This window comes from Eubalaena glacialis, chromosome 10 (assembly GCF_028564815.1).
Source record: "Eubalaena glacialis isolate mEubGla1 chromosome 10, mEubGla1.1.hap2.+ XY, whole genome shotgun sequence".
NCBI classification, from domain to species: domain Eukaryota; kingdom Metazoa; phylum Chordata; class Mammalia; order Artiodactyla; family Balaenidae; genus Eubalaena; species Eubalaena glacialis.
The window spans coordinates 78,328,008-78,343,715 of record NC_083725.1 but is presented as its reverse complement, the minus strand read 5'-3'; the positions used below and the strand labels follow the sequence as shown (position 1 = coordinate 78,343,715).

The 15,708-nt window shown below is 43.0% G+C and overlaps 1 protein-coding gene across 7 annotated transcripts in view; it reads right to left on the bottom strand.

The window, feature by feature from the left end:
* Window positions 1–15,708, bottom strand: part of TEAD1 (TEA domain transcription factor 1) — a 264,355-nt gene that overhangs the window by 29,981 nt on the left and 218,666 nt on the right. For all 7 annotated transcript variants that reach the window (XM_061201474.1, XM_061201476.1, XM_061201470.1 and 4 more), the window contains one exon: window positions 9,876–10,049. In XM_061201474.1, coding sequence (XP_061057457.1) covers window positions 9,876–10,049 — 174 coding nt within the window. The remainder of the gene's footprint in view (window positions 1–9,875; window positions 10,050–15,708) is intronic.

The following is a 15,708-nucleotide window of genomic DNA, read 5'->3' as shown; positions in this document are numbered from 1 at the left end:
GTGAATGCTGAGAGGTGCAGGTGTACCACACGTCTGCTTTCCCCTGGGCTTCTGCTTAGCAGCAGCTCTTGGGGGCACAGTGGCTCTGCATCTCAGCCTGTAACCACGGCACGGAGCAGAGTTAAACAGCCCCATGCAGGAAAGAATGGACCCCTGACCTTGGCTTTGTTAGCAACCACTGAGCCCAATGGCCCAGGACAGAAAGCATTAGAGGAACAGCTGTCAGATGGATTCTCCCATGAGGTTAAGGGAATTCCCAATTTAGATTCTGCCTAGATGTCCTGAAGAGTTCAAGGTTAAAAAAAAAAAGTATCCGTGGTGGGACTGAGGTCGAGGGACTGAGGGATAAGCAGAGTGAGCTTCTGCTCCCAGCTTCCAGGCTGTCCTATTCTGCCTTATGTTTTCAGGGGATTCAGAAAGACTCTTTTAAATAGTCACTGCCATGGAGATCGTTTCCACCCTCAACTCTCACCATTCTCCAGGTTCTGTGAGGTCCAGCGGCCCCCAGGACCTTCTGTCAACTCTCAGTAGGACTCCTGGTCTCTGCACAAGCGTCCACCTGCCTTGAAAACTCCTTCCCACTCTCCTTCCATTGATTAAGTTCTTTCAAGATTCAGCTCAAATGCCACATCTTTGTGAGGCCTTCCAGAATGTTCTCAGGCAGAAAGAGCTCCTCCTCTACCTCTGTGCTTCCACATTTCCACTAGAGCCCCTATCCCACAGTGTGTCTGCCATCCCACACCAGACCCTAAGGTCTGCCTCTTACTCATGTCTGCTTCCCCAGCTTTCTAGGAGCAAAGTAGAAATCAGTGAATTGACTGATTTGTTGAATGACTCACTGGTGATGTGTATATTCATTACTAATGCAAATGATTAAGCTATTTCTATAAGAACCTAACAACTCCAGAGAGAGCCTGGAAAGGTTTTTGTGTGAATCTCTCGAGGTCTCCTCCTACCCCCTTTCAGTAAATTCCTTGAGAAATTTATTCAACAAACTGTCAGATGCCTATGATATCTGCCCACACTATCAGAGCTGGCCAAGTGACAATTATAGGACCCCATGTACAGCAATTCCTCTAGGTGTACTGAATGAAATAACTCTTCATCAACTGAATTAAAAAAATAAAAAAATAAAAAACTGTTGAAAATCTGCTATATACATTGCACTGCTGGATAAACAAATGTTATGGATAGGATCCTTGCTCCCTGGGGAAGGCTTACAAAGTTTAGGGCACAGGGCTGGGAAAACAGGAAGGAAGCAATAATAGACAGCGGTCAATGCAGAAAGCGCTAACAAGCTCCAGATATTTTTCTCATAAAATCAAACCAAAATGGGTTGGATGTGCAAGGTTACTGACTGACCACCATGCACCCCCCAACCCCCATCCTTCTACATGAAATATCAGAACCTGCTATCCAAAGATGATTTTTCAAAAAAACAGACCCTGGTGAAGATAATCATAGAGTCACAGTCTGCCGAAGAGAATTTATCATGTATTAGCCCCATAAGTACCTCTGAACATGGTATCTCTTGCTAATCTTCCTTCCACTACATCATTCCATTACTTCCTATTGTTCACATAATTTCAGAACTTAACACTGTTGTGAGAAGAGACAAGTAGAGAGAAAGGGAAAGATTGTTGAACTGAAACGCCCTGTCCTTATTGATAACCGTTTAAAACATGTGGGGAGAAAATTATTCCATTTCGCTAATGTCCTTTTCCATGAATTGCAACAGGGACATTTGGTTCCAAATGATAGACTCAAGTCTACAATTCCAGCCTAAATCATGCAGAATCCAATTAGAAACAGGCTGAAACTCCAGAGGGGGTCTATCTGGCCAGTTTACATGTGCACCCAGTTTCTTCTCCCTAAATAAAGCCGTTATTTTATTTATAGTGCCTGTCATTTTGTCCAACAAATGTCATTTCGTTCCTACCAAGATAAAAACATCTTCTAAAGGCTGCCCTCTTTCCAGATAATTTGCTTTCCATTTCTGTTTTATAATATCTTCTCACATCTGCTCTGGTTAGTAAGACTAGCCTTGCTTTTTCTTCCCCCAGAAAAATAGGTTAAGAAAGTAAGTTGAATGACTATGAATAAATTGTTAATTGTTTGCACTGGATGATCATAATCCCAAGAATTTTAAAAAGCAAAGCATAAATAGCCATAGGGTAACATGGAGTATATCCTGATTTCTAACATACCACTAATTTAGTAATGATTTGAGAGAAAAAAGAAATATTACAATTAAGAATTTGTTTCTTAACCACGGGATACACATCCATACAATTTCATTTTCATATTATTTTCTTCTTTATTATTCCAAACAAAGTTTGAGAGTAAGCCTTCATCATCCTAATGATTCTTCTGAATAGTTTTTGGCTGTAAGGTTTATAAGTAACATGTTAGTGACGCGGCTTTCTTTGAACCAGTGTCCCCAAGCTTGATACTCTTGAGGACTATTAGGACAGAGAGTAGAATTTTGAGGCTCCTCCAAAAATATTAGTTTCATTGCATTTTTTAATTTGGTTAAATCCATCATTTTGTTTATTCCCTTAAGTAAGCTACATGTGGCTGGAAACAAACTTCTTTTGAAAGTGAGCTGCAAGCTATACTTGGGTTTCTGTCTTTCAGGATGCATGACTGAATCACACCTACTTCTTCTAGCTTTGGGGATTCTATGATGAATTCCAAGACAGCTGACATTTTATCTTAAACTAGCTGCACTGTCTGCCATATCACTGGCAACCCACCTGCATGGATCTCAAAACTGAAATGAAGCACAGCTCTGTCCACTTGTGGGTGTACATCTTCCTTTCTTAGAGCCCACAAAGCATCTGACCGTTGTTTTATAAGGAAAATAAGGAGCATGGTTTTCTGTCAGTGCAAAATGTTCACTTAGTACAAATCCGGTCCCACACTCTTCCTCAACTATAATAACAATTTCAATGCTGCATCAAACTATAATTTTTCTGAGACATTTTAATTAGGGATTCAAATTTAAGCTACTAAGTATAGTAGTATACACTACTAGTGCAAGTAATTCAACTAAGGTGACAAGGAGGTGGTGAGATGCCTTTTACACTGCCCAGGGTCGCAAAGGGCAAGTAATAATAACTACACCATGACTTACCCCTCTGTGTAGGGGTGGGCACGGTGCTTATGATGGCCACTGTAAGAAGCATCCCACTTCTATGACTGTTGACATGGGAAGTATATGTCTTAGAATTGAGGGAACACAGTATGTTTAACCTTATTAATAGTTGTTTCTATAGAGAGTGAGGAAGGATTAAAGACTTTGAGTGGAAAGAAAAAATAACTGCAGATGTAGAGGAAGCCAAAAACCAAAGTGACAACAGAAAGTTGTTTTCTTTTAAATTATGCCACACAAGGCTGATGAAGATGCCTTGGTATACTCACTATTAACTGCCTGACAACTTTCGAAAGCAACTTGGTTCTTTACACACAGACACAAACTCACATATACCTACACACACACACACACACACACACACACACACACACACTAAAATCCTAATCAATGTCTAATAAGAATGGTTAAATTATGATACACCCAGTAAAGAGGATATTATGTAGTCATTAATAATGGTATTAGGGATCTAATGACATCTAGCTACAGGGAAGTATGCTGGATAAGGAAGAAAAGCAGGATGCCAGATTTAATGCACTCCTTGGTTGAAACTACATAAACATGTATCACATTAAGCCATATTCATGGTGCATTTAGGAATGAATTAAGAATTACAGATTTCGAAAACTGCCTAGAAGGTTATGATGTTGGCTTTGTAAACATGTGAACACGAAGGTGCTGCTCCCCGCACAGGCAGCTACCAGGGCTGCACTGATCTCTCTGCTAAAACTCAGGATCCAACTTGAACTTCCTGGTAACAGTAGTCTACTCACCTTGGTGCCCAGGTAAACAGACACCTGAGCGCCCCATACTGACAGGCCTTCACAAAGAAACTACACTGCTTCACTTCAGGTACCCGCACTGGCTTCCACGCATAGACGTCGTGGAAAGCACATGGATTCCGGAGTCCAGCAGATCTGGCATCAATTAGCTGTGTGACTTTGCAGAAATCACTCTGCCTCTCCATGACTCAGTTTCTTTATGTGTAAAGTGGGAATAATCACATGCACCTCACAGGGTTCAAATAATATCAAGTACGTGCTTATGCCTAGTCCAGGGCCTGGCTCAAAGGAGGAACTCATTAACAGCCACGGTCACACACTGCTGAAAAAGAGAGGAGCCCCTTCCCTCCTGCTCCAGCAAATTCACTTTCCTCTCTTTGTAATGAGATGTGGAGTAGAATTAAAATGCACAGGAGTGAATAAAAAGTAGGCAAGAAGGAAGAGAAAGGAAATAAACAGGAGACTGTCAAAAGAGGAAGAAGTTAAAGAACAAAAATTAAAAAGGCAAAATGTAGAGAAAGTTGCTTAACAGTAAAAAGAATCCTATTACTCTCTTGGCTCAAAAATTGCTGAAACCACTGACTGCTCCCTATGACTGACACAAATGAACCCCCCTGATTCCTCTCTCTCCTCATTTTCCACCCACCTGTGTTTCCTATATAAGTGAGGGCCCAGCTGCAAAGCACCTTGATGTACCTGAACACACCTTAACTAGCCTTACATGTCTCTTGTTTTGGTGCTTCCCACCGGTCCCTTACCTGCCATACTCACTGCCATCTCTCCCTATCCTAATACTTGCAGACATAACGGTCAAAGGAGGAGGTGACCCCTAACATCTCCCCGTTGGGGCTGTAAAGTAGTACAACCACCTTAGAAAACAGATGGGCAGTTTCTTAAGCTAAACACAGAGTTACCGTAAGACCCAGCAACTCCACTCCTGCATAGCTAGCTGCCCAAGAAAAACAAAACCATATGTCCACACACAGACTTGTCCACAAAGACCTCAGAGCAGAATTATTTATAAAAGCCTAAAGTGGAAACAATCCACAAGTCCACCAACTAGTGCATGGATAAGTAAAATGCAGTCTATCCATACAGTGGGATAGTATTTGGCAACAGAAAGCAGCGAATTACTGACTCAGGCTACGAAAACATTGTAAGTGAGAGAAGCCAGATGCCAACAACCACACATTGAATGATTCCATTTACATGAAATGTCCAGAAAAGGCAAATCTGTACGGGCAGAAAGTGGATTAGTAGCTGCCTGGGCCTGGAAGTGGGAATAGAGACTGACTGCAAATGGGCACTGGGCATCTTTTTGAAATAATAAAAATATTCTAAAATTTAAGAGTGGTGATGACCACAAAACTCTACAAATTTTTCTAAATATCATTGACTTACTTGTACACAGAAAATGAGTAAAATTTTATGGTATGTAAATGATACCTTAGTAAGGCTCTTAAAAAAAAAAAAAAGGTCTCCCCAGATGCACAGCCATTCACAGGGGCCCTTGGGTGTCCCATACCATTAAGGCTCACAGGGTGGAGGGGCACCCACACTGGCATCTGTGGCTCTGCCATTCACTTGTGTTTTGGGGCCTGAGTCCTGGGGGGCCAGTCAGAGTCTTCCACCCTGAAGCCAGTGGAGTGACCACTACATGACTCACTGCCATCCCATTTACCTCAGTGTCCCCTGGCAAAGAGCTGGGGTCACAGCTTGGGCGTAAGTGTGGGTACCTCAGGTGGACTCAGTATTTCTCCCACAGCAAACTCCTGAGCTGGTCTAGCCTGAATGAGCCCAGATTGGACATGGAGCAATCATTATGAACAAACTAAGAGTCAGCCTGATGGTGACAACCTGGAGACTGCAGGCACTTTGAGAAAGAGGAAAAAGGGAGGAGAAGAAAGAAGACGTGAGGATAGGACCTCTGTTGAAAGGCACTGAATTCACACAAAAATGAAATTCTGTGAAGCAAATTGCTAATATGAAAGAAATTTCAAAAGGAAGATTAAGCCTACTTAAGAAACACCCACTGACATTCAAGGATAGAGAGTCTAAGTGTAATTCATGCTTTCTCAGTCATTAGAGGAAGCCAATGAGATTTCAAGTTGCAGCAAATTGTAAACCTAATTCAAACTGCCTTTCCTCATTTATTCTAACATAGGCAGAACTGAATTTCTTCATAAAGGTTAAGTACTGCTAACAATTATACTGAAGGAGTGACGTCTTCCATGATATTCATAGAAGACCTCAATTTTAATTCCGCAAATCTTGATTTAATAAACTAATATCTAATCTCAGAGTAATTGTTTCTACATTTGCAAATCTCATACTAGCCACCACACTCTAAACATCTGCAAATCTAGACCTCATTATTTGGGGATTCATGACTGAAGGGTCCCATCACTGAAAGCATTTATTAAAATCATCCCCTGTGTAAAATGGAAAATTTTGGAAGCAAAAACAAAAACAACTTTCTAATACTTTGCATTCCACTTTATAGTCAAACAACATGCTGACTATAAGAAATCTTATCATTAAAATCCAATACTGTATAGAGGACTTCCCTGGTGGTCCAGTGGTTAAGAATCCACCTTCCAATGCAGGGGACGTGGGTTCTATCTCTGGTCGGGGAACTAAGATCCCACATGCTGCAGGACAACTAAGCCCGCGAGGTGCAACTACTGAGCCCACGTGCCACAACGAACACCCAACACAGTCAAAAAAAAAAAAAGGAAAACAAAAAAACCAATACTGTTTAATTTGAAAGCACTGAAAATGGCTTATTTTTATCTTATCCTACAATTTCTGATTAATTTTAATTCATTTGGGTAGAAAAGTCTCTTTTTATATCCTTCACAATAGTGGCTCTCAAACTTTTGATCTTGGGACCCCTTTTCCACTCTTAAGATTTACTGAGGACCTCAAAGAGCTTTTGTTTCCATAGGTTATAGCTGGGTATTTTCCACATCAGAAATTTAAACTGAGAAAAATTTTAAATATTTATTACCTAATTTAAAAATAATATGAAGCCCATTGGATGTTAACATACATCTTTTTTTAATTAGGCATACCTATATTTTAAAAAACAACAAAAATTAGTGAGAAGGATAGCACTGTTTTACATTTTGCAAATCTACTTAATGTGTGGCTTAATGGAAAATACCTAGACTCTCATACCTGCTTCTAAATTCAATCTGTCATGATTTGTACTTCAACTTTTGGTTGAAGTACATGAAGAAAACCCAGCCTCACATAAATGTGTGGCTGGAAAAGGGAAGAGTATTTTAATAGGTTCTTCAGATAATTGTGGCCATTTTTCTTTGACACTACACCAAAACTTGACAAGCGGTAGTTTTTAAAGGTTAGCTATAGTGTGGAGTCTGAAACCATATCAATGAACTTTTCACACTCTGTTACATTAAAATCCATTGGTTTATCTTACACAGTATAAAAATAAAATATCACATTTGTTAATATGACCGTGGATTCCAACAGAAAAGTCTTTTAAATATTGGGAAGCTGTCAAGTTCACCAAAGTGGTTACAAGTTTTCCAAAATTCTTATTTTTACTTGAAAGCTCAAATTTTATCTTTGGCAACAAAAATTATCAGTTGTTTTCCTTGATGTAGCAGGCAGGCTCACTGCATTCATTTTCAGTGTGTACTCTAGGTTCAAGATATAATAAACCTCATAAAGGACATTCTTGGTGTGACTGATTTTTTTTTTTTTTTAATTTAAACTGTGCGGGCTTCCCTGGTGGCGCAGGGGTTAAGAATACGCCTGCCAATGCAGGGGACACACAGGTTTGATCCCTGGTCCGGGAAGATCCCACATGCTGCAGAGCAACTAAGCCAGTGTGCCACAACTACTGAGCCTGTGCTCTAGAGCCCACAAGCCACAACTACTGAGCCCGTGTGCTGCTACTACTGAAGCCCACGTGCCTAGAGCCCGTGCTCTGCAACAAGAGAAGCCACTGCAATGAGAAGCCCGCACGCAGCAACAAAGACCCAACACAGCCAAAAACAAATAAATAAAAAATAAATAAATTTATATAAAAAAAGCCCCCCAAAACTGTGCATGCAACCCAGCCTGACTGATCCAAGGCTTCAGCAGTTTTATCCTATTATGTTTGAACCATCAATGTGCACATCAGCAGAGTTCAAAAGGAAAATAATATCTCAGTGTCATAATGAAAATAGTTTTGACCTTGACAGCCCATTGAAAAGATACTGAGGAACCCCCTAGGGGTCTGTAGAACACCCTTTGAAAACTGCTGTGTTATCATATAACTGACCCCCAACCACCATTCAAGTCACTAGGTGGCCACTAATTTAGAAAAAGGAAGTGACTGTTTAGAAAAAGGAAGTGCTTTTTCAGGGTGTCCACATGTATTACTGATCCCGAGAACATTAAATTAAGTAGAAGACTACTTCCACGATCCAAATTCAGTATGGAAGCATGACAAATGAAACCCAGTTACCACTCAAGGATTAAAAAAAAAACTAAACGAATTAAATTTAATATGTAAATTTCCTCCCAAGGAATTTAAAATATTAATTTTTCCTTAGTTCATCTGTTTGTGTCCCCCATTGTTGAGTATTTTGTGCCAGGCGCTTGCTTAGCTTCGCAGATATGGAGAGCGATTGACAGACCCTGTGGGTGGGGTCCAGGGGCCATGAAGCAGCCAGGAAACAGAGCAAAGGCACTTTAGTCAAACGGATCTGATGTCAAGCCCCAGGTCCCCACCCTGGTGCAGTCTGTACTTTGTAATCTCTGGGTCTCTGTTTTCTTAGTTGGATATGAGGCAAATTCCAGTCAACACTGGGAAGACTGGATAAAATGCACGTAAAGCATGAGCACAGCTCCTGGCCCACAGCAGGCATTCAATCAGTGTTGATTGAATTATGAATAAGGTGCCTGGAAGCAGTCGAGTCCAGAGAGGAGTGGGACACACATCCAAATAATTATGACACAGCATGGGAACTGAGTAAGCACACAACGCGATAGGACTAAAAGAAAAATCAACCATTTGTTTAAGTGAGGAAGGTGCTATAATAAAGAAGCCACCACCTCAAAAGAAGGAGGGAAAGGAGGAGAAGTAAAAAGTCCATCCACTCACACACAAAGGCGGGCCGTAGGACAGACAGCAAGGGAAACACCCAGAACCAGCTCTTTTAGGGCCTTTAATGCCACGCTAAGAAGCGCAAACATTTGAAGCCATTTTCTTTTTATTCTTGTCAAGACTGAGGAGTTATAAACGCTCAGTGCCAGCAGGTCCTCTGCTCTTAAGCCCCCAGTACACACACATTATCCTTACGCTTGCTGTGACATCCCTGACCCAACAGCAGTCCCCTGGCCCGGGCCTGACTAGTGGAGAAGGGACAGCAAAGCTCTCCTCAGAGGCCAGGGGACAGCAGGAAGCCCCAGCAGCTGGGGGAATGTGCCCTTGGTGTTTTAAAGCACAAATGAGGCACGTAATGGGCAGAGCCATTTTGTATTCTCTCTGACACTTATAAAATCTTGAAGCATGTCTTTAGCTCCACCCAAGCCCCTTCTTTGCCTCAGGTCCTAAGCTCCAGTGGAATTTATAGGTCGCTTTGCTTAATGGTGTGAGAACAAACAGAAAGAGGGTCTAAGTGCCTCACGTCTGCCATTGTGACCCCAGCCATCTGCAAAGTTTCTTGTCATTGCATGAGAGAGCCCTGAAGCCCAAGCAGCTGCCTGTGTCTCTTTGGCAGGGACAGCAAATGGCACCTGGGTCACCACATGGATGTGCCACAAGGCCAGCATGAGGACAGCCCACGGATGTGAGTCTGTGATCCCTTGGTGATCCTGCAGATCAGTCAGCGGGAATCCACAGCCAGTGTTCTGCCCTCAAGTGTGGGATGCGACCATTCAGACAAAAACCACTGAAATCACAGCAAGGTCTTACTCACCCAGAATTTTACGAGGAAGAAGGCATTTTGAGGGCCCTTTCCAAACAGTTCCTTTAAGCCACCTTTCTTTTCAGGAAATTTGTCATAAATCTGACGAATGTCCACTGATTCGAGCAATGGGTCACTGTAAGAATGGTTGGCATGCCCAATGTGCACGAAGAGGTGTTTGTTGTACTGTAAGAAACCAACAGAAACATTCCCATTACAAACCCTTTGATCAACCTGGGACACATCCATCTTGAGCTGCATAAAGAGTGGTAGTCTCGAAATCCCGGAATTCCGCCTTGAATAGCCTCGGGTCTGTGCCTTCGAAAAGATGAAGATATTAAGAAAAGCCATTATAGCTTAGGGTTAAAACAATCATTGTCTATTATTACAAGGGCATATATTTTCCCAAGTGCCTAAAAAAGTCTTTTTGTAGACACAGTAGGAAACAACAACTTAAGTTACCCAACTACCAAACCTAGAAACAATTCCGTTACCCAGTTTTACCTGACTCAAGTGAAAATGACAGTGACACCCTTTGGAGCCCATTATTTACAGTGTAAGTCCAATAAGCAGTATGGGTGTGGTCAGCTAACACCATCACCCAGAATGCACTTGTCATTCCAGCTCCCCTAGCAACAGCATGAATGCAGTGCTCTGAGCAACGGTACCCACCTACTTCTTCTATCAGGAATAAGAGAGCTGAGTGTCTGTCTCACGAGTCCCCTTAGTAACCAATCTAAAACTTCTGCAAAAGGGCTGGTCAATATGTGACTGTCAGTGCAAAGTTAGAGTCATGGGTATAGATCATGGAGAGGATTCATGGTGCAGGGCTATACGGGACCAGTAAAAAAAAGACCAGTCACTCATTCACAAAAACTGAAACAAACAAATCAAAACCCTGGTAAGTCATTTAACTAACAAATGGAAATGCTTTCTTCTCCTTGCTTTGGTATAAGATATGGTAACCGGACCACAAAGGAGTGTGGCAAACCAGTGGTTCTCACCCAGGATGCAGCAGAATCACCACGGAGCATTTAAAAATCACCAATGCCTGGGTCCCACCCAGGCTAAACTGGCATTTCTGAGAATGAGGCCAGGCATCAGTAATGTTTAATGCTTCCTTGATGAATTCCAATATGCAGCCAAGTTGGAGAACCACTGGCCTAAACTCTATACTCCAGCCCCCCCATGCCCGCCTCTCCTGCTGAATAGGCAGTAAGACCAGCCTAGTGTGACACAAAGACATCTGGGGTACAGGGGTTCCAGGGAGCTCAGAACCCAACAGCGTTCACAAGAGAAACCCATGTCAGTATTCGCCCACCAATCCCTATTCACTTTTCAAGTTTACGCTGGCATTTCTCCAACTAGAGTCCTTCCAAGCACTAGTTCCATAGGGAATGAGAAGTCCCAAATAAAAGAAGGCTGCTCCAAGCTGCTCGCCAGCAGTACTGTGTACTGGCTGAGATGGAATCTGCGCTCAGCCTGCTCCAGCACAAAACTTCGTGCCCACTGCCAATCAGCTATGACACTGAGTAAGTCCTCCCAGCCTCCAACATGGGGACAGTCATGGCACCTACCTCCCAAGGGTGCTATAGGGTTTATTTTTGTTTTTTTAAATCTTTTTGCTTATTTCTTTATTTTTTATTTTATTAAAAAAATTTTTTTGGCTGCGTTGGGCCTTCGTTGCTGCACGCGGGCTTTCTCTAGTTGTGGTGAGCGGGGGCTACTCTTCTTTGCGGTGCGCAGGCTTCTCACTGCAGTGGCTTCTCTTGTTGTGGAGCACGGGCTTTAGGCGCAGGCTTCAGTAGCTGTGGCACGCAGGCTCAGCAGTTGTGGCACACGGGCTTAGTTGCTCCGCAGCATGTGGGATCTTCCCAGACCAGGGATTGAACCCGTGTCCCCTGCGTTGGCAGGCGGATTTTTAACCACTGCGCCACCAGGGAAGTCCCAGTGCTATAGGGTTTAAATGATGTACTGCATATTAAGAGCTTACTGGAGCTCCTCCATTCAACAAACAGTAGACACTAAATAAATGTTAGCTACTATTATGTCTCATAAAACCTCTCTCCTTTGAGGTTCATCTGAATATAACACGTTAAAAGCACTGCGGAAGAGAAACATTGTGTAACTATCTATAGCTCAAAGTTTCCCAAACTTGTTTGCTCACAAAACCCTGTAAATATATCCTGAGGAAGTGCTGGTTTACACCCATGACCTGCTACCCACACGCTGTGGATCTCTGGCCACAATGTGGAAGGGCAGGAGGCCCAATACCCCATCTGGTGCCAGCTGCCCACATACAGGGAGTGTGGCCAGGCCCAGCACCATCTGGGAGAGGGCTAAGTCCCTCTCCTGCTCAACATCAGAGTGCTATCTTTACCAAGGCTTCCAAAACCCTAAAAGGTATCAGGTAAAATGAAAAAGAGGAACGTCAAGCTCTGACATGGACCCAGCCTCTGTTCCAGCTGTCTGGTGGATTTCAGGATGGCCTGAGACCTGGATGTGGCCACGCGGGAACAGAATATGCTGTGCTGGAAGAAAACTTTTAAAATAAAGTAGAAGCCATTGTCATGTTAGGGAAGTGAGGTTATAGGGAGGGGTGAAGTACCTCTGATCTTTTTAAAATTTTCTCAAATGTCATCACATCATCTTTTCAGTTATAAGCAAACCAAAGCCCACAGAAATGTATGGGGCACTGCTGCTAAGGCGCTTCCAGTCTCATCAGTGGGTAGGAGGAGAAAAAAACAACACAGGTGAAGCTGGGAGCACAGACACTGGTGCAAGGCCCTCAGAGATGAGGCGGTGCATGAGGAGGTGATGCCTCGTGCCTGGCCCCTCTGTTGGTCCTCTAGTTACCAGTACAGGAGCAGAGGGCAAAAGGCATTGTTCCTTCATTATCCAGACAACTGGCTGTCTGCATGTCCATCACCCAACCCTTATTATCCAAACCTTGCTTGCAGCAAGCTCCCAGCCCTACCCGGCTTTGAGAGGCACCATTTCTGTCACTTCTTGTGGCGTCTGTAGGCAGTGAGTTTACGGGAAAGAATGGAATACAAGCAGAGCCTTGGGGATACCTGTGAATAGAATCCGAGTCTCTCTGCTGAGCACACCTCACTCCCAGCTCTTCTGCCTCGCCAGCTCCCATGGGCCAGGGAATCCGAGCTGGGGTGAAGTTAAAACTGTTGTAGCTCAGGGACCACAGCCCGGACCTCCAGGTGTCAGAGATCAGGAAGGTGAACGACCGGAGGGTAAAATTTACCGTTCTTCAGTGGGGACCATGAAAGTATAGCTGAAAATCAAGGTGCTGAGTACAAAGCACTCTGGAGCCAGACAAGAACCTGAAATCTCAGTTTTCTCACATGTCCAATGGGGATATATGACTGTCATACAGAACAGGTTGGAAGATTAAAGGAACTAATGCACAGAGGGTGCTCGGCATAGGGCCTAGCATACAAGAAGTGTTCAATAAATCACAGCTGCTAAGATTACTATTGTTGCAATGTATTATGTGAGATTAACTAGATGCTGGGGTAGAAGCAAAAGAACTGTCCTACTTTAGCTATCCCTCCTGCCTACCAATGGAAAAATAAACACAAATAAGCCAAGAGCTGGGAGCAAGTTGTGAAGCTACGTGACTGTTCAGATCCTTGATTACGGCCCACCCGTTACAAGCTGCTCGGGGTGTGGGTCTCTCACCTGTGTCTGCAGAAAGAAAGAGAACGGTGTCCATTCAGTGTTTGTACAATGTGCTTTCTATATATGTGACCTCTATACAATGACCTCAGGGTCACTGCCTCACAATGACACTGTAGGCAGATTTTATTAAAATCATTTTTACAGATGAGGAAACAAGCTCAGAGATGAACAGATTTGCCTGAAGTCACACACCCAGGAATAGTCCTGAAGTTAAGAATAAAACTTGGATCTATCAACGCCACAGCCCATGCATTTGCTGCAAACATCAACCACACCGTCTCCAGAAGAAAATATAAATGCCTAGATCCTTCTAACTCAGATCTACTTTTTCTGAAAGTTGATTTGAGAAAAGAGAAAAAAGCTGAATAGCGTTTTCAAAATTCTGAGAAATGAAATTAGAATTCGGGACAAACATGATTATTCACAGATGCATCAGACCGAGTCTTCAGAGGTTTCTATTTTGAGGAGTTACCTTAGTGCCCAAGTGGCTGAAATGAACTGAGCATGGGCAGGCTGTCTTTGCCAAAGGAAATTGGGCACTGCCTCCCCAAGGCTGGTGATTTGAAACCAAACCCTGACTGTTGGCATCTGAGTGGCTTTATTCCTGCCAAGAGGTGACTTTGTTTCTAAGAATACAAAGGACTAAAGAAGGCATCCTGGAGGCCACAGCAGTGGGACAAACAGACCTCCCTCTCTCCTTAATCCAACCTGGCTAGGTGAGGAATCCCTCTGCCCCCAAATCTAGAAGGCTGAAAAGAAGACGTCTACCTGATATGTTTGGGTTCAAGTTTTAATAAAATTAAAACCTAAAAACTATTTGGTGAGGCTCTACTTCCCATCCTGCCAGATCTCCTTATAAGAGAAGAAGACTAGGGTGGATACCTCACTTCCCTTCCTCCTTCCCAAATAAATCCCAGTTTCTTTCCAGCAGTGGTGGTTTCCCCAAAACTAAAGGTGGAACACAAAACCAAAAAAGGGCAGTTCTATTCTATATGGCAGAAAACAAATATTTACAAAAACAACAAAAATAACAACAACCAACAATTCCAAGTATATGGGGAATGTACAAGCAGAAATGGGGCGAATGTCAATGAGTCACGTCTACCAAAGCCTAAGACTAAATTTCCTTGATATCGAAAAGAGAGGTTAACACTGGCTTGTTCAATTACAAGAAAGTCTCCTAGGCACTCAGTAGATATGCTGATTATCAACATATCAATGACAACAATAGAAAAGGTGCTCACTCTGCAAATTTCTTTTGTGGATTTCCGTGGAACAAATCAGCACACCTAAGGTCCATTATATACCAGGCACTGTGGTGGGCACAGGGGATCCATGAGCTAATAGTACAAAGCCCCTCCCTTCACAGAACCTACAGAGTGACTGTACGGAGCCAGCTGATTGCCTCTGTAGTCAGAACCATCGGCTGCCCATTCAATACATGTTCTCCAAGATTCTCATACAGAAGACTGGGATTAAGGACAGTCAACATCCCCTCCCCTGTACATCCCATGACTTAAATCAGCATTTACCTGCTCTGTTCATACGGATGGCCGCATTCTCCAGCACTAAACATACAGCGTGATTCATTAGCAAGGAGAACGTATGTGGAATTTACCTTGAAAATGTGAACAAAGCTCCACAAGCCTAAGGTGCAAACCATGATGAAAACCAAGTTAGCCATCAAATGTGAGAACAGAACACTCTCTCAGATTTGTCAGGTTTCAGAAAACCAACCTTCCTTGCAACTACTCTGAGGTAGCAATAGGAGGATATGTTCTTTTGAAATGAGGGAGTAAATCAAAAAAGAGGGAGACGAGGCCGGAACCCAGAAGAGAGGTGAAAGGAACACGCTGGCCCGCGGCTGGGCTGCTGACCTGGACAGCAGCCAGCCCAGAGGGGACGAGGAGCTGGAGGGCTCCTAAAGGGACTAGAGAGATTCCCTGACTTAGCTGACCATCTGGAGAAGAGTTTGAGAATTCTGTTAGAAATGTGGAGGATGAATTTGTGTAGGTATATAAAAACTGAACAAATAAAAAGGCAATGACAAACCTTAGAAAAAACAAGTTTTACAATCAAGAAAATAGTTCTAACACATTACACATTAACCATGTTGTGTACAAAATTTGCACAGGTTTGTAATATAAAC